At 49.9% G+C, this 18,469-nt stretch overlaps 1 protein-coding gene and 1 long non-coding RNA gene across 5 annotated transcripts in view; both read left to right on the top strand.

Moving 5' to 3' along the window:
* Positions 1 to 15,045, top strand: part of LOC118214915 — a 31,792-nt gene extending 16,747 nt beyond the window's left edge. The window contains exon 2 of the long non-coding RNA XR_004762716.1: positions 15,003 to 15,045. This is a non-coding gene — a long non-coding RNA (uncharacterized LOC118214915). The remainder of the gene's footprint in view (positions 1 to 15,002) is intronic.
* A 522-nt stretch (positions 15,046 to 15,567) lies between these two features.
* The window catches only part of adcy7 (adenylate cyclase 7), a 30,799-nt gene continuing 27,897 nt past the window's right edge, over positions 15,568 to 18,469 (top strand). For 3 of the 4 annotated variants that reach the window (XM_035395497.1, XM_035395496.1, XM_035395494.1), the window contains exon 1: positions 15,568 to 15,946. In XM_035395497.1, coding sequence (XP_035251388.1) covers positions 15,779 to 15,946 — 168 coding nt within the window. In that variant the 5' untranslated portion in view covers positions 15,568 to 15,778. The remainder of the gene's footprint in view (positions 15,947 to 18,469) is intronic. The other variant, XM_035395495.1, reaches the window with a different exon arrangement.

Genomic DNA, 18,469 nt, shown 5'->3' with positions numbered 1-18,469 from the left:
TTGTGACTAATTTTAAAGAAAGAAAAGAAGGAAAAAGAAAAAAAGAAAAACAGATTCCGAAATGTTCCGCTGTGCTGGGCGGCGTTCCGGGCGGGATGTGGGGGCGCTGGCACGGAACGGGTCGGCCCGCCGCGGCGCTGGGCGCCACGCTAACGGAAACTCCAGGAAGGATGCCGGCGTGTCTCCAGGCGCGCTCTGACGCGCAGCGATTCGCAGGCCGAGCCCCTTTTTTGGTCCGGGCTCCGTCGTAAATTTTTTTTTGCGGTGAGCACAGAGGGAGCTTTCTCAGAGCCGTAACTCTAGCCCCTGCTTACGAAGCGCCGCGGACAAGGGCTGCTTTGGAAAGAGCGGTGCGGGGGGGGGGGGGGGGACCGGATCAGGGCATGGGGAGGGCTGGGGCTGGTCATGTGATCAGGCTCTCCAAACAGCAACAGTTCGCTTTAATTAATGAGTGATTGCAGCACACAGGTTGCACATCAGCTGTGTGAGTGAAGTAAGTCCCATCACATGAGCCCTACCAGTGGCCCTGTAAGACGACAGTGTCAGTGGCACGCTGTTCCTGGCTGGTGTTTGTGGAACTGCTTGCTTCCATACCGCACATACTGTAAGTAGCACAGCCATATATAATGCACTGACAATCAACACCTCACCCATTAATAACACATTTACATTTCCCCAGGTAACCCCTCACCTACTTGGTCTGGAGCGCACTGAGGAATTGCCTGATCTCATGCAGGGCCAGTTGTCCCATGTTTCCTGCTCCTCAGCCGTTGGTGGCTATGACTTTGTGTATGTTAAAGAGGAAAAGTTTTGCTCTCAGTAAACGTATTCCTGTTCTTGGGGTGTGAACAGTGCCTGTTCTGGGGGGGGGGGTGTTGACCAGTGCCTGTTGTGGGGGGATGAGAACAGTGTCTGTTCTGGGGGGGGATGTGAACAGTGTCTGTTCTGGGGGGGGGGATGTGAACAGTGCCTGTTCTGGGGCGGATGTGAACTGTGTCTGTTGTGGGGGGGGGGGTGTGGACATTGTCTGTTCTGGGGGGGGGGTGTGGACAGTGTCTGTTCTGGGGGGGGGGGTGTGGACAGTGTCTGTTCTGGGGGGGGGGGGTGTGGACAGTGTCTGTTCTGGGGGGGGGGTGTGGACAGTGTCTGTTCTGGGGGGGATGTGAACAGTGCCTGTTCTGGGGGGGATGTGAACAGTGCCTGTTCTGGGGCGGATGTGAACAGTGTCTGTTCTGGGGGGGATGTGAACAGTGCCTGTTCTGGGGCGGATGTGAACAGTGGTGATTAGCACTACGCTGTGGAGCCCATTTATCTGAATGTGTCACCGTTACTCACGGGGTATCCACAGGTTGTGGGAAAAGCAGCCAGGAATGTGGCTTTCTCATGGACTTTGTTTGAACAGCATTATACACTCGCTGTGTGGGATCTTTTAATGCTTTGAAAATGTTGTAGCATTAATTCATCTGTTCTCTCAAGGGGTACTGACTTATATGGTAGTAGAAGAAAGGCAGAGGTGGAAAGTCCAGGGGTCAGAAAGTAAGATTTCTGCCGTGTGTTTCTTCCACCCGTGACCTCAGCACAGCTGATTTTACTAATTAGTTCTCCCTCCTGGCCGAGGAACTGTGCTAATGAGCAAATTCAGGTGATTGGAGCAAAATACTGGGGGAAAAACACTTTTGCTTTCCTGAACATGGATTTTGCACCTCGAAACAAACACGGACTGTGTGCCTGAGGTGCGTTGTTAGAGTCCTGTGGTCTTCCCCCCCCAAAGGTCTTTCAGTGTGGAATAACCACACACACAGTGGTCAGCCTCGCATGAGGACGTACTCATTCCAGCACTTTCTCTGCGTCTCATCCGATTGGCTGTTGGTGGGGCAGATTTGTGCGAGAGGCACAGCGAGTGTGTAATTTGGCACCGCGGTCTTACGGAGTTAACTGTCTGTGACCTCACCGCGCGTAGGCTACTGACTCAGCCCCCCCGTGCGCTGGAGAGATGTTTTTCAGAGGTCTTACAGCAGGCCGCCATCTCTGTCACGTCTAGCGGGCCCCGCACTGCCTGCGGTGTCCGGTGTTAAAACGTTTCTGTTCACAGGAGTAAGCAAGAAGTGAGGCCACAGTCAGGAGGGCCTCCAGTGTAATGTCAGAGGACTGCTGGGATGTGTGGTAGAACCGTGATGCGCATTACTGAGAAATCCTGTCAACACTCCACCCAGCACTAGACCCATTTGAAAGACTGAATGAAGTAACTGAATTCCAATTTCGTGATAGAAATATGGATCGAGCCATGATGCACTGATTTTTTTATTTTTTTTGTATTGAAGAATTTCGATTCTTTTCTTTTTTTCTATTGCCAGAATCGACCTTTCAGTACACAGAGCTACGATAATGAGGAAATTAATTTGTTGTTTCTTAAATATTAGCCCAGGTCCCAGGCCTGTAATGGTTTTCATTATGATAGAAGTGCTACGGGCCTAAATTAAATCACTGGCTCCAGGGACTTTACCAAGACAAGACAGATTCTTTATCTGTGTGAAATTGAATATGAAGTATTTGATGTGCTTTTCAGAGAAAGCCTCCCTTGGTTTGTGGCCAGATCCAGAGATCAGCTCTACCAGGGTCTCTCACTCTGTTATTCTCTCCGTCTTTCTCTTTCTCTCAGTCTGTTGCTCTCTCTCTCCCTCTCTCTTTCTCTCTGTCTGTCTCGCTCTCTCTCACTCTCTCTTTCCCTTTCCCTGTCTCACTCACTCCTTCCCCGCCTCTCTCGCTCTCTCTCTCTCTCTCTCTCTCCCTCTCCCCACCTCCCCACCTCCCCCTCTCTTTCTCTCTCTCTCTCCCTCCCCCCCTTTCTCTCTTTCTCTCTCTGTGACAAACATCCTCCATCTCACATGATTTGCGTGGTGTGAGGAGTGAGCAGTATGGGTGCCTTTATGGCTGTTTTGCTGTGCCACTGTGTGTAATCACAGGCCTGTTTCCCAGGCAGAGGGAGAAGCTGCGGTGTGCGAGCCGTTGGGACATGTTCAGTGTCTGACCACCAAGCCTCTGCTGCTCACGCACAAGCGGGCCGGCCTGATTAAGGGAGGTTTCTCTGCTCAGTGTTTATCCCCAGGGCAGCACAGCTGGGAGGTTTCTCTGTTCAGTGTTTATCCCCAGAGCAGCAGAACTGGGAGGTTTCTCTGCTCAGTGTTCATCCCCAGGGCAGCACAACTGGGAGGTTTCTCTGCTCAATGTTTATCCTCAGGGCAGCACAACTGGGAGGTTTCTCTGCTCAGTGTTTATCCCCAGGGCAGCACAACTGGGAGGTTTCTCTGCTCAGTGTTTATCCCCTGAGCAGCAGAACTGGGAGGTTTTTCTGCTCAGTGTTTATCCCCTGAGCAGCAGAACTGGGAGGTTTCTCTGCTCTGTGTTTATCCCCAGGGTGGCACAACTGGGAGGTTTCTCTGCTTCGTGTTCATCCTGCCCAGTGTTTTTTACCCAGAGCAGTACAACTGAACAAGGTTGGATTTTTACTTCTCAACCCAAAGCAAGTAAACTGTATGCCTCATTTGTGTCACGGCCATTACATGTACATTACCCATTGGACACAGCAGCTCCACATTGCTTTTAAGCTTTTTCAGAATGATCATCTACCCCATGATTTTAAAAAATTGGCTTCCTTAAAAAAATGGCTTTTTGTTACTTTTACTGTATTGTATAGTCTATATAAACCACACCACCAGCATTAGATTCTGTCTGACTTTGCCGAAACCCTGTGAATCCTAATTAGTCAAATGTGTCTGTGGGGGACAAACAGAGCTTAATTTTGTACCAGTGAGGAAACCGCACTCGCTCAGTGCTATGAATACTCGAGTTGAGAAGAGTGGCAATTTCCAGCAACATCAACAGCTGTCAAAAGCAATTATGGATGCTAATGATTTCGTTCACAATAGTAGCATTAGTGAACAACACATTGTCAGTTTACGCACTGACAACTCTGGGCCTTTTGTGAGAGTGGACGGTCTGCTGTATGCTGTCATGGTAACAGACACCATGGCTGCAAGAAAGCAAGAGATATCAGGGTGGTGGAGAAGGGGTGTGGTGACCTTGGGACGATCCCCCCCCCACCCCCGACACACAGGGAGGAAACTGGGGAACAGCTGGAGGTCCACCTACTGCCCCAGGGTTTTCCCAAAAGACTATCCCGCCCGTACGCCCACAGCGTGTCTTCCATTGTCCGAGTTTCCTACGGATAAGTGAGAGCGGTTTATGAGGACGATCTTAGAATCTGCTTCCTTTATTCGGAGTTAGCAGTGCTCTGCATTGAGTGCATAAAAGACTGAATTTATCTACCCCCCCCCCCCCAAAAAAAAACATATTTGTATTTGATTTCTGCAGCTTGTTTCCTCAAGGAAAACATTCAAAAATAAACAGAGCAGTGCATGTAATTGCATATGTCTGTGAATTGCCCCGATGTGCGGGTGATTTTTGTTTATGTTCGTATTTAAATTGTAATGCATTTTGTAGCCCTGTGTGCTGAGCAAATACGCGCACGCGGTTGAGGGCATCGACGGCTTCGAGCGACTTTCCGCGCAGCTCGCCCTGCGACCGAGCAGCTGAAACGCACGCCAGCCGTTGTAAATTATTTTATAATGGGCCTGTTATTACTGGTCTGACGACACACACGCAGTGGCCAGATGGCCCCCGTCTGCCTGACGACACATACTTGCACATCTATTGCGCGGTGGAAAAATTACCGTCGTTACACCTGGGGCTGCGACCTTCTGTGTTCAGCACTGCTGTGTGCTCAGCCTCTGGCATTTACTCATCAGCGTTTTTAGGCTGCTGAGGTCTGCAGAGAAGAATATGCTGCAACTGGTGAACTTTTTTTGAGATGCCCTGTAAGGGTTGATGTGTGTGTGTTTGTGTGTGTGTGTGTGTGTGTGTGTGTGTGTGTGTGTAAAATTGCTGTTCTCATTACTACCGTTCTGCCAGTTAGATATTTTTACAGGACTCATAGCTTTTAATGGGAGTCCGAATTTTAGGGGGGTCGACTAATAAAAAAAAAAGCTAGCAATGGATTTATGGGACCCAGAAAAGGGTGTTGTTTGTTGAAGCTGACAGGAATGAACCGTGTCTGTTATGGTTTGAATTTCTCTCCCATATTTGTCTGTTTTTCTAACTTGCCAAACCCTCCCATACACACATGCGCACACACATACACACACACTCACACAAATGCACACACACACACACTCGCACAAACCTTCCCATACACACACACACACGCAAGCACACACACATACATATACTCACACAAACGCACACACGTAAACACATACACACACACACACACACAAGCACACACATACATATACTCACACAAACGCACACACGTAAACACGCATACACACACACACACACACACTCACACAGACACACTCACACAAACGCACACACTTCAGGCACTTGTGAAGCATTTCCTCAGAGATACAGACACACAGTAATTGTCGTTCGAGCCCCCGCACATCTGCTCGTGCAAACGGACTTAGTGCTGAATTATCTGGCTTCTGGTTGCAGGATATAGAATTATATAAGTGGGTGCAATCTTTACAGAATATTTGTGGCCAACGTTTTATAAAATACCTGTGGTTCCTATCAATAAAAACATTTATTAATTTATGTTATGATGTTCACACCCATTGTTTTCCTTTAGGGTTTTATGTATTAGGGGTAGGGCTGCCCATCCCGGTTCCTGGCGATGTACCATCCTGCAGGTTTTCATCTCAACCGTAATTTGGCACACCTGACTTTGCTAATTTATGGGATCTCCGGCTGTTGAATGAGGTGTGGCTTTGTTAGGGTTGGAGTGGAAAATCTACAGGACGGTAGATCTGCAGGAACTGGGTTGGGCAGCCCTGCTCTAGCTGTCAAATGCAGTGTGCCTTTGTTAGGGTCGGTGCGAAAAACCTACAGGACGGTAGATCTGCAGGCTTGGGCAGCCCCTTGTATTAGAGGGGATTAAAATGGCCGTGCAGCTTTGTGCCAGTTGACTCGTGGAAATCTAATGATGCTCTTGTGGAAATGAGCTGCGTGTGCGCGAGGGGGAACCGCTGCCAGCTAAAACTGGCCGCGGCATCGACGGCAACTTCCTCTGTTTGCTACAAACGAGGCGCGGAGATCTGAAAAGGGAGCCCGAGATAGCATTACGCTAACCCGATTACCTTTTCAGCAGCTCCTGCAGAACACGGCTAATTCGATAGCGCCGGACGGCGCTCGGGGGGGGGGGGGGGGGGGCGACTCGCGCGTAGCCGTCCCGTCCCTAATCCGATTTGGGGCGCGCATTTCTGTACACGGCTCTGTCAGCTGCCCGGCCCCGCCGCGCCCTCGGCGAGCGAGGCGGAGCGGAGCAAGCTCGGCGGCGACCGACGCCGTGCTGCGCTCTGCGCTCTGCGCTTCCTGAGCGGCCTTCGCCGTCTCCTGTACCGCCGTCCGGTATGAATTCATTTGAGCAGCCCGGCAAATAAATGCACTTGCACACTGGCAGACGCACGCTAGCCGCTTTGGGGAAGGCTGTTAGCGTATTTGTAGTTTTTGCGTGTGTTGTAGCCAAAGAGAGAGAGTTCTTATTTCAGTGAGCAAGAATGGGTATTTCATTTGGCCTGCATGTTTTTTTTTTTCTTTCTGAAGTCTGAACTGTAACCAGTTTGAACCTGTCACACACACACACATTTGTATTTGTACGGCTGCAAATTCGCGTTTTTATTTCTGGGTGTATATATATTCTGTTTGTACAGTTATCTCTAACAGAGATGTAGATGGCCCGATATAGACGCGTGCGACCGCAACATCCTTTGCTTGGTTCAGATGGGTTGGGTGTGTCAGCGTCTAGCAGTGACACAGTGGGGGGGGGGTGCCGGCTGTATGTTTTTTGCATGACCTCTGAGACACACTAAGACAGATAATGCTGTGTGTTCTGCACCCTGAGTCATTTTACGTGCGTCTGTGAAGCTCTGGTGTGTACCAACCTGTGCGTCCCAGCGTCAGGAGGGGCGCGTATAGAATCTGCTTTCGGACGAGCTGATTGGCTGCCTTGTTTCGATCACACCCGCCTGGAATCTGTTAACATGACACACAATGTCCGCTCTTCCTGCCCGCACACGTACGTCTTAAAAACCTCCCCTGCTTCTCATTTTCCCCCCCGTCACAGAAAGCCTTTCTCTCCGTCCCCCTCCCGAACTCGCGGCTTAGTACAATAGGTGGGCATATTGAAAAAGGAACCCGCTTGGCAGTGGAGAAATAATCATTTCCTTCCACAATTACCTCGCCGTAATGGCGGTGTGTGCGACGTTCTGCGTAATTCATGAGCGGCGAAGGGCCATTATGTGCACCGTATCGGGTTTTTAAAAGGTCTTATAACAATGCCAAACTGAATTTCTGGAATATAGATGGCCACATTTAATAATTTGCTGTCCTATTGATTTAGATGTTATATATATATATATATATATATATATATATATATATATATATATATATATATATATATATATACACATTTGCTGTCAGACTGTACTGTGCTGTTATGGGTCATCAGTTCACATTTCCTTTCCCGTTTCACGTTTTCTTTATATAGCTCTTCTCCTCCCTTCCCCTCTCCTTCCTTCTCCTCTCCTCTGCTCCTCTCCTCTTCTCTGTGCACTGCCCAGCTGCCCTGTGGTTGCCCTTGGAGATCAGGGTCATATGTCAGGACCTGTGTGGTCTTCCATATAAGGTCTGTGTTAGCTTTTTTTTTTCTCTAACTGATCAGCAAATGGCGCAACCGAAACAGGAAACAAAAGCATCGACCGAAGAGGGAAGGAGAGAACGCACTGTGAAGACTCTCGCTCAGCTGCTTTTAGTAGACACTGCATGATAACGCTGTGCGCAGTCACTGTGATCCCTGCTCGTGAAAGGCCTGGCAAACCTGGCCGACCTGACCCTCGCTTTTCTTGTGTTTGAAGAAAAATACTGTTGAACTATTGAATCATAAATCAGGTTGCAGTACGGTACCTTTGGACAGGGCATTTTTAACCCTGTGTTTGAAGTACTTCGTTTCCAGGCGGGTCGACGTGTTTGTTCAGCCTGGCCTGTGCTTCCACTGTGCTTTTGTACAATGTTCTGCCGTGAAGGCGTCCATGTTAGAGTTCCTGTGTTGGATCGCATTATGCATAATGTTCTGTGAAGGCATCCATGTTAGAGTTCCTGTGTTGGATCGCATTATGCATAATGTTCTGTGAAGGTGTCCATGTTACAGTGCCTGTGTTGGATCGCATTATGCATAATGTTCTGTGAAGGCGTCCATGTTACAGTGCCTGTGTTGGATCGCGTTATGCATAATGTTCTGTGAAGGCGTCCATGTTACAGTGCCTGTGTTAGAGCACTATAAGCGTAATGTTCTGTGAAGGCATCCATGTTACAGTGCCTGTGTTAGAGCACTGTATGCGTAATGTTCTGTGAAAGCCTCCATGTTACAGTGCCTGTGTTAGAGCACTGTATGCGTAATGTTCTGTGAAGGCCTCCATGTCAGAGTGTCAGAGCGCTTCATGTATAATGTTCCTCTGTGAAAGCCTCCATGTTACAGTGCCTGTGTTAGAGCACTGTATGCGTAATGTTCTGTGAAAGCCTCCATGTCAGAGTGTCAGAGCGCTTCATGTATAATGTTCCTCTGTGAAAGCCTCCATGTTACAGTGCCTGTGTTAGAGCACTGTATGCGTAATGTTCTGTGAAAGCCTCCATGTCAGAGTGTCAGAGCGCTTCACCAGCGACCCGCCTCGGCAGCCGCGGTGGATAGGAAGCGCTGCCACACGTGCGCTCAGAGTCATGCAGTGGTGTGTGGGGGAGTTTCCCGCTTCCCAGAAGGCTTTGCGTGAGAGCGTGGGCCTTCTCTGGGTTTCACTTCCCCCCCCCCCCCCCGAGCTGCCGGGTTTGGGCAACAGAAAGACGGAAAGTCTGCCAGGAGAACAACCAGTCCTGGCACGTCCCCCCGCCCCCCTGCCTGCCCGTCTCTGTGAGCTGTACTCACCTTTGCCTCAGAAATGCTTATACACAGCTTCACATCCGCGGTGCTGTTGCTGTAAGAGCAGCGTGTCGTGTGCGTGTGAGTTTAAAAACACCACTGCCTGTACCGGTCTATGGAGCTGAGCTCTTACGGTGGGGGAGGTGCTCTGCTGATGGGGGGGGTTGGGGGGGGGGGGTAATCGTATTGATTTGAAAGGCCATGATCTGTCCTCATGTTGATGTTTGTTTTATGAGAGGACATGGCGGCTTTGCTTTGGATGCTCTCTGCCCCTTTTTATTTATTTTTTTGGAAGGGGTTCCGTTTTTAAAAGGAGCCCCTCGGAGCCCGAACGCCGTGAGGCGAGGTGAGCGTTCACCCACCGCCGTCGCCGAAATTCCAGCCCGTTCGCCCCCCCCCCCCCCCCCCACACAGCTCAATGCCAGGGCCAGCCATTCGCCCGCCTCGGCCCTCGCCATGGCAACCTTAGAATTGGAGCATAAAGCCCGGGCCGTCCGGGTGCAGTGACTCTGTGTGTGCGTGTGTGTGTGTGTGTGGCGCGCTGTGTGTGTGTGTGTGTGTGTGTGTGTGCGTGTGGTGCGCTCTGTGTGTGTGTGCTGCACTGTGTGAGACGCTATGTGTGAGGTGCTCTCAGTGTGTGTGAGGCGCTCTGTGTGTGTGCGTGCATGCGTGTGTGTGTGAGGCGGTGTGTGTATGAGGCGCTATGTGTGTGCGGTGCTATGTGTGAGGCGCTCTCTGTGTGTGTCTGTGTGTGAGGTGTTCTGTGTGAGGCGCTCTCTGTGTGTGTCTGTGTGTGAGGTGTTCTGTGTGAGGCGCTCTCTGTGTGCGTGCGTGTTGCACTGTGTGAGGCGTTATGTGTGAGGCGCTTTGTATGCGTGCGTGCATGCGTGTGTGTGTGTGTGTGCGTGCGTGTGTGAGGCGCTCTGTATGCGTGCGTGCGTGCGTGCGTGCGTGCGTGCGTGCGTGCGTGTGTGTGTGTGCGTGTGTGTGCAGCGCCGTGTGATTAATAAGCCGCTGGCTCCTCTCGAATGGCCGCCGTCTCCTAGAGCCTCGGAGCGCGGTGACGGCGATGCTGGTGAACGGCTCCCGACCGTCGCCGACGAGCCCACGCCATCCACGCTGGGGAGAAAACTGACCATCTGTTTGCTTAAGCTGTTCTAAAAATGTCTTCGGTCTCCTTCTTTTTCGTTGATTTCGTTGATGGCAGAATTCAGGCAATATGTCTCAGTGGCAACGCGTGAGGAAGCCAGCGTTCCAACAAACAGCTTGTGTGTCTTTGAGGTTTTTTATTTTTTATTTTAAATTTTTATTTATTTTTTTAAAGCCGCACTGGCACTGCTCCTATGATCCTTAGCGAACGGCTGAAATACGAAGCAGATGAGCCTGTGTTTGGTGAACAAACACTGGCAGCGGTGATAATAATTAATAGCGATTGCGATCAGCCGCTGTCCTGGTTTATGGTCGCAGCCCCTGCCTGTAAAAGATGTCTCTGCGGTGGTTCGGGCCGAACGGTTCTGAGCCGTGGGAGTTTCTGAAGGCTAATGTAACCCCCCCCCCCCCCCCCCCACCCCGTTACAGGGGACCCTGCCACGCCTCAGCGATGCGAGTCATCGAAACAGGAAGTGCAGGTGAGCAGAGGGGCTGACATCCCGTCTGTTTCTGCGTCGTCGTCCCCCCTCTTCCCGTGACATCGTTCGGGAACGTTGGGGAACCTTGCGAAAACGCGACGGAAGATCGCCGCTCGTGAGAAAACGAGCCCTTTGGATGCTGTGTGTTACCGAAGCGCGCTTCTCTCGTCTGCTCTCCCGAGCGCTCGTTGTTACTCCTCTCCCTCGTTTAATGTTTGCTCTCGTCCCACACAGGAATTATCACTGATAAGACGGGGGGCGCGGGGGGGGGGGGGGGGCGGCGGCGTGTGGGGGGGGGGGGGGCGGCGGCGTGTGGGGGGGGGAGGGGTTAAAGAGTGGACGCTGTGTCTCGGGGTGTGTGTCTGTATATCCGCGTGACGGTTGTAGCTCTTCCTCAGCGTCTCGACTCTTCAGAAAAAGAACGCGGAGGCCTGGAGGAGCCGGCCGCTCGGATATTTGCTCTGCGAAGTCGCGGGTCAGATTTTCCTGGATGTCACTTTCGCCTTGCGGCAGTCGGCCTCCCGCTGAGCACTTTTCCGGTCCTTGTAGATCTCAGGGACGTGAAATCACACTCCCCCCCCCCTCCCACGCAGTCACAGTCTCTCCACACAGAGTTTCTCAACCCCCCCCCCCCCCCCTGCCCCCCCCCCCCACGCCCTGGGCTGAGCTGTAAATCTGCGAGCTCTAACCAGACGCAGGAGAGCTCGCTTTCTGGAGGCCCAACAGCTTGTCTCGGTTCAGACGCTACTTCCCTCTGAGAGGTCGCTGTCGAAGGTGTCGAAGAAGAAAATTCCCCTGTTGTGCTATTTTTTGGGGGGGGGGGGGCAGTTTTGTTGTGTCTGAGAGAAGAATGTGTCTGATGTGACACGGTCACCACACAAACTTAAGGACTTTATGACTTCTGACCACTTTTGACCAACACTAACAGGAAGAAGAGAAAGCAGTCTTTTGTTGTGGATGTTTTTGTTACTGTGGGGCATTATTCCCAGGAAAACATTTTTTTAAAAGAAATTATCTAACTGATCTAACTTTGTGAGAATAAATTAAAGTAGACACTTCAAGTAGACGTATATCACCTTAGTTAACACCATCTTTATATGGTGAATTTGATAATTGTATTGAAATTGTGTATTTTAGTGCCATCCTAGCTAAGTTCATCTTGTCATGGCTAGCAGTGCCTGTCCTGACAGCAGTGCCTGTACTACAGTTGCCTATATTACAGTATGGTGTTTTTTATGTTTTTTTCTGAGGTATATTATGGTGTTTTTTTCTGAGGTATATTGTGGTGTTTGCTGAGGTATATTGTGGTGTTTGCTGAGGTATATTGTGGTGTTTGCTGAGGTATATTGTGGTGTATTCCACTTTTGTTTTCTGCTTGCTGTGATTCTTCAGCCTCTTATTTTTGTGCTGTTAAGCGTCGCCTTACAGAGCAGAGAAAGACGTCTTTGTTACAGTCGCTTCCCCCCCGGAGCAGGATTCTCTCTTTTACAGTAACGGCCCTGTGCTAAGGCATCACTTGTCCTTAACTAACTTAGAACGGAAATGTGAACCGTGCGCTTTTTCTGTACGTGGGCTGCTCGTTCCGACGGGTTCGCTTCACCGATCGCTGAACCCGTCAGGCTGTGTTTGTGCTTGTGGAACAGAAAATAAGATGACAGCCCACGGGCGTGTAGGCTTGTTGGTATTTCTCGTTATGACACCTGGTTGTGATTAGCTTGATTGTGATCTTCTCTTAGCATCCTTACATGACCATGTCTTCTTTGGCTCTTCATAGGCTCTTTGGCCATCTGTGGGCCTTCATGGTTGGGCCTTCTGATTCCAGCCTTTTGAGCCGAAATGATTTTTTGCAACACAGAGAACTGAACTCAACAGATGTACACTTTGGTTTAACGTTTCGTACGTCTGTCGATTCTGACTTGTGGAGGATGATTGAATGGGCACATTTAAATATTTAAAAGGATCTCGTGTTTTCACACCATTTCGGCTATGTCTTGTTTGGATGCGATGAAACCAAAGTCCCATTGCATCTCCAAAGATAAAAATAGATTTGAATTCAGATTAAGACTTAGCATCATGGGTTCCAGGCTTGTAATATTTGATTTTAGGCCAAGAAACTATCCGTTGAGTTTGACCCCTTTTCTGTTTCCTAGATAGCATCCTTTCTATTTAAAGAGAGGTTCCTGATTTTCTTGCTTTATGCATCAATCTGTAAATATACCATCACCCTGAATAACAAAGCATGTACACTGTAGAGACTCACACTCATTAATCGCAATAGTTACGATTAGTTAGTTTAATGCACATTGCAAGTTAACACTGGTCAACCAGCAATAACATCCATTTACCAGAACTGCAGTTATATTCACCAGCATTCATCATTTTATTGAAATATTTCCCAAAGCTCTGCTGTGCATTACATTACAGGCGTTTAGCAGACGCTCTTATCTAGATATAGGCCTACCTTACCCATTATACCATACCCATTATACCACACAGCTGGTCCTGCATCTTACCCGGGGTTAAATTGTTCTCGCAAGTATACGTGTTTGCGCTGCTCGCTGCTCTTCTGGAGCGACGCCTGCCAAATACTTAAAGTGCAGAACAGGGAGCAGCGCAGCGCTCCCCCCCTATCTCTGTAGCATTACGGTGAGTAAATGTTCTTGGCTCGGCGTTCGTCTTGCGTCGGAAAGACGGTCAACAGATCGTATTCATTACGGTCGCCGTTCCTGGAAGGCCAGACTTTGAATGAACACACGCCGTGTTTTTATTGATCGTGTGAGAGAGCTGTAGCTCCCTCTGACTGGATGGTGAGGTCTACAGATCTGTATTTATCGAGCAGTGCATTTTCATCAGCGTTTGCTTTAGCATTTGCAGCCTGACGTAATCAGCCCCTTTAATGGAAAGGGTTGTCAGCGTCAAGCAAATTTCTCTGAATTGTACAACTCGACATGACTGCAGTGCATCTGGTGGTAGGAGCATGTGTCCAAGGGCTTTTTCACTTTTAATATGCAAGGCTGCTGCGCACCTATTACTAGAAATTTTAACAAAATTTTGCCCGCGCAGGACTGTGTAGATTTTACCTGTGTGCGCATCCAATAGTGATTGAACGTCATCGAGTAGCAACTCTATTAAAAATATTTTTTTAAATGTGATTTCTTGTTCCCCTTATTTTGTGCGCTGTACAGTATAGTGTAGGCATAATACATTTTCTTTTTTTCCCCTTTAAGTTCAAAAGTAAAGCAATTCTAAGTGAATTAGGTTCTGATTTCCAGTAAAAAAAAAAAGAAAAGAAAAACATGTTGGGCCTCTTCAGAGCCAAACTACAATATAAAAAGTCATAAACAAAATAGTAGGCTATCCAGTAATATTCAGTTTGTATGTGTTGTTTATGACTTTTTATATTTATAGCTTTATTTTCTCTATTGTACATTTGGAATTTCTATCATTCTTTGTTTTGCAAACAAACCTCATGAAAACATGGAAAACAATGGCGACTGCTTTTATATTTAGAAAGCTGCCTCTTTGCGGAGCGTCTCATAATGACCAGTGGTCTGCAGTGGGGAAGCCCGTGGTTTGCAAGTTGTGTCAACAAGTCTGAGAGAAGCAAAGGTTGCCTAAGAGCCAGTTTAATTGGACAGCAGGGCTTTAGCAGGGGGAGAGCTGCCGCTTCGACTGTGAGACACACAGGCAGCAGTGTGTGAAAGCTGGGAGGAACACACACACACACACACACACGCATGCACACACACACATATCCATGAACACACACACACACACACACAGACACTCATGCACACACACACACACACACACTCACGCATGAACACAGACACACTCATGCGTGCGCGCACACACACACAGACACACAGACACACGCACACACACACACACACACTCATGCACGTGCACACACACACACACACACACACTCACGCATGAACACAGACACACTCATGCGCGCGCGCACACACCCAGACACACAGACACACGCACACGCACACACACACACACACACACACACACACACTCATGCATGAACACACACAGACACACTCACGCACACACAGACACACGTGCACACGCACACACACACGTGCGTGCACACACACACACACACACACACACACACACACCTCCCAAAAATGAAGCAGCTGTTTTGTCTGTTCTCTACGGTTACCCTACCCTGCACTTTCCTGGCGTTCTTGCTGTTGAAGGATGAACTGAAAGCCATACCCGGGACAGTGCTGAACGCGCTCGATCTGGGGAAGTCTTGCGGCACGTCTCTCACTGCTGGTGTTTCCTGTCGTCTCACCCTGCTCTCTCTCTCTCTGCTCTCTCCGCAGGCCCAGCCACTGACCGAGCTGCCACCACAGAGTGACCAAGAGAGGGAGGGAAACAAAGAAAGAGAGAGAGAGAGAGAGAGAGAGAGAGAGAGAGAGCGGCTCCAAAAAAACTTCAGATCCTGAATCCTGGCTGGTTCCTTGACGACCCCGCTCTCCCCCCCACTTCCACTCCTCCCCTGAACCCTCCACTCCGGGCTGGTCTTTCCACAATGCTGGAGAGGGGGAGACAGTAGCGCACTGGCAGGAGTGAGCTCTGCCTGCCTCCCTGCCTGAGAAAGAGCGAGCGAGAGAGAGGAGCACAGAGCCTGAGAGAGAGAGAGAGAGAGGAGTACAGAGAGAGAGAGAGAGAGAGAGAGAGAGAGAGAGAGAGAGAGAGAGGGAGAGAGGAGCACAGAGAGAGAGAGAGAGAGAGGGACACAGAGAGAGAGAGAGAGAGAGAGAGAGGAGCACAGAGAGAGAGAGAGAGAGAGGAGTACAGAGAGAGAGAGGGACAGAGAGAGAGGGAGAGAGAGAGAGAGAGAGAGAGAGAGGAGTACAGAGAGAGAGAGAGAGGGAGAGAGAGGGACAGAGAGAGAGAGAGAGAGAGAGAGAGAGGGACAGAGAGAGAGAGAGAGAGAGAGAGAGAGAGAGAGGGAACGACCCGGAACACTGGCGATGTCCTGGCGGGGGAGAGGCTCGCCGATCGCCTGAGCGGCACCGCCAGCACCCCTGACCGAGATCCCGCCCGGGTACCTGTGTGCGTCCGTGCCAACGCCGACGCCAGCGGAGCGGGCACCATGCCAGCCAAGGGGAAGTACCTGCTGAACGACCAGGAGGAGGTGAAGAAGGAGGCGCTGTACCGCAAGTTCTCCTGCTTCAGTCAGTACCAGCTGCTGGTGCTGCTGCTGGGCCTCACCATGCTGTTCTGCGCCGTGCTCCTCATCCTCTTCTTCTCCCTCAACCTGGTGAGTACGCCGCCGGCCCAGCAGGGGGCGCAAGACCATCGCTCAGGCGTGCGTCTCCATCCAGGGCTAGCGCTGGCACTGCACCTGCACCCTTATCCTGTAGCTTGTCATTGTACCTCCTCCTAGTTTGACTTGTCATAACTTTCTGACCTAGCCTATGCGAACTGGTCTTAATGTCTTCATTGCTGTGGATAACGGTTACATGATGAGTATTGTACCTTATCGGACCTGTGTTTTGTAGCTGTCGGTTTGCATCTATTGTACGTAGCTTGTGTGTGTGTTTGTGTTTGTGTGTGTGTGTTTGCCAAATAAGTGTAATGTAATGTGGGAAGACGAGAGGCAAACTGGTATTCTCATTATGGGCTCACCTGGAGAGGGGGCTGGCTGGGTGGACTCAAATGGGTGTGGGGGTGGGGGGGGGGGGGGGGGGCTCAGGAGATTTCTCTAGGTCAGTGTGAGAGAAGGGGGGAAAAAAAGAGGAGTGATGTGTTTTACTATCAGAGCACACAGATGTTTTTTCTTACACTGAGGGGAAGTTGGGGGGTGGGGGGGGTCAGCTGTGCAGAGTGAGGTGGGGCTGTGTTGACGTTGGCCCACAGGACGCAGGCTCTGGCGTACCGTGGAGCTTTGTTCCGTGCGAGGCCCTGTCTGTGATGTCCATTACCACGCCTAACGACTTGTTTCTGATGGGAGGGGAGGGGGGGGGGCGGGGAAACGAGTTTCGTACCGATGCCAGATAAACGTGATGTAACGGAGCACTTCACTTTGCTCGTGAATCGCATTGTTTGAGCGGATAAAGACACGCCACTGAGGACTATACTTAACCTAAAACCCGCTGCTCGTGTTCGGCTGTATAAATGCACAGAACGGGCCCTCTATAACGCACCCTGAGAATGAGTATCAAACAAAGACTATAATGACTTCAGTTGTGGTGGGTTTTTTTAAAAAATGGCATCCTAATTCAGGCTGGATTAAATGCATTTGTAGGCCCGACTGTGATCTGAGCCGTGTGTGGTGCTGTGTGGTTGGTGGGTCGGTGCAGGTAGACATCAGCCCTCTGATAAAACCTCAGTGACTACACCCCCCTCTACCACCCCCCCCCCCCACCTCCACCAGGCTGTGGCTTTCTGCTTCTCCCAGCTTAAACCTTTCTGTGTCCGCCTGCAAATTCTGTTTAACAATGCTTAATTACCTTCGCCAAGGGGGTTCTGTAATGACATCCGTCCGTCCGTCCGTCTGTCGGTGTCCGAGACGGACGTATCTGGAAAAGCAGTAATGGCCCAGATTGCCGTGAAATTTGCCGTGCAGATGCAGGTTCCCAAGAGGAAGAAACCGATTGGTTTTGGTGACCCCCCCCCATGACACTTCCCTGTAGCGCCGCCATCAGGCTGAACATCTTAGACAGCGATGACTTGGATTGCGGACAAGACATTTACTGGACGCATTCACGAGAGGGTAGATTGTTGTGCCTTGGCACTCAACAGTCTGCTGCGTGCATTCTTTCCAGTTATTATAGGCGTTTAATTACCCTAATGTATACCCATCCACTTTTACTGGGAGGGAGGAATTCTAACCAACAGAATGATGGTGGCAGACAGACAGAGAAAGAGAAAAGGAAGGAGAAAGAGAGGTTTTATGAAAAATGGGTCACAAAAAGACATGAAACTGGGGTGCCTGTGTTAGCAGATGCAACTCTAGCATGCAGGTTGTGTGAAAGCCTGACACTGGTTCAGATTCTGAACATTGTCCAAAAACCACTTGTCTGGAACAAAACGCAGAAATATCTCGAAACAATAAAATGCATGTTGTTTATTTTTTGGTGCTCATTTGCCTAATTAGATTTCATCTGTTTATCAGTACTCACTGCCAATTTATTCACAAATAATGCACTGGTCAAATAATAATAAAAAAAAAGCGTACTCTGCATTACAGTGAAAAAATCAGTAATTGGATGCGTTTAAGGGGAAAAGCCAGATCACTCATGCAGTAAAACTTTTACGGTCACAGAAGCAGCGGATGTCCTCATTTGCCACTAATCCGGGGGAAAGGGGCTGTTGGCATTGCAAGGCATTGCTCCTCCTTATTGTCATTTCTGTATGTACTTGTATGCTGTACAGAGCTTGCTCTCCCTGGAGCGTGACTTTCATACAGCTTGTCCACTAGCCTGTCCGTACAGCCTGTCCTTTAGCCTGTCTATACAGCCTGTCCTTTAGCCTGTCTATACAGCCTGTCCTTTAGCCTGTCTATACAGCCTGTCCTTTAGCCTGTCTATACAGCCTGTCCTTTAGCCTGTCTATACAGCCTGTCCTTTAGCCTGTCCATACAGCCTGTCCTTTAGCCTGTCCATACAGCCTGTCCTTTAGCCTGTCCAGACAGCCTGTCCATTAGCCTGTCCATACAGCCTGTCCTTTAGCCTGTCCTGAGCCTGTTCATATAGCCAGTCCATACAGAAATTCTACTGTTGACTAGCAGTGTTGACTCCCAGGTTATTGTGTGCCTGTCGCCGGGGATGGGGGGTGAGGG

The sequence above is a fragment of the Anguilla anguilla genome, chromosome 16 (assembly GCF_013347855.1).
Source record: "Anguilla anguilla isolate fAngAng1 chromosome 16, fAngAng1.pri, whole genome shotgun sequence".
NCBI classification, from domain to species: domain Eukaryota; kingdom Metazoa; phylum Chordata; class Actinopteri; order Anguilliformes; family Anguillidae; genus Anguilla; species Anguilla anguilla.
The sequence above is the reverse complement of the archived record's forward strand: the minus strand, read 5'-3'. Positions and strand labels throughout refer to the sequence as shown.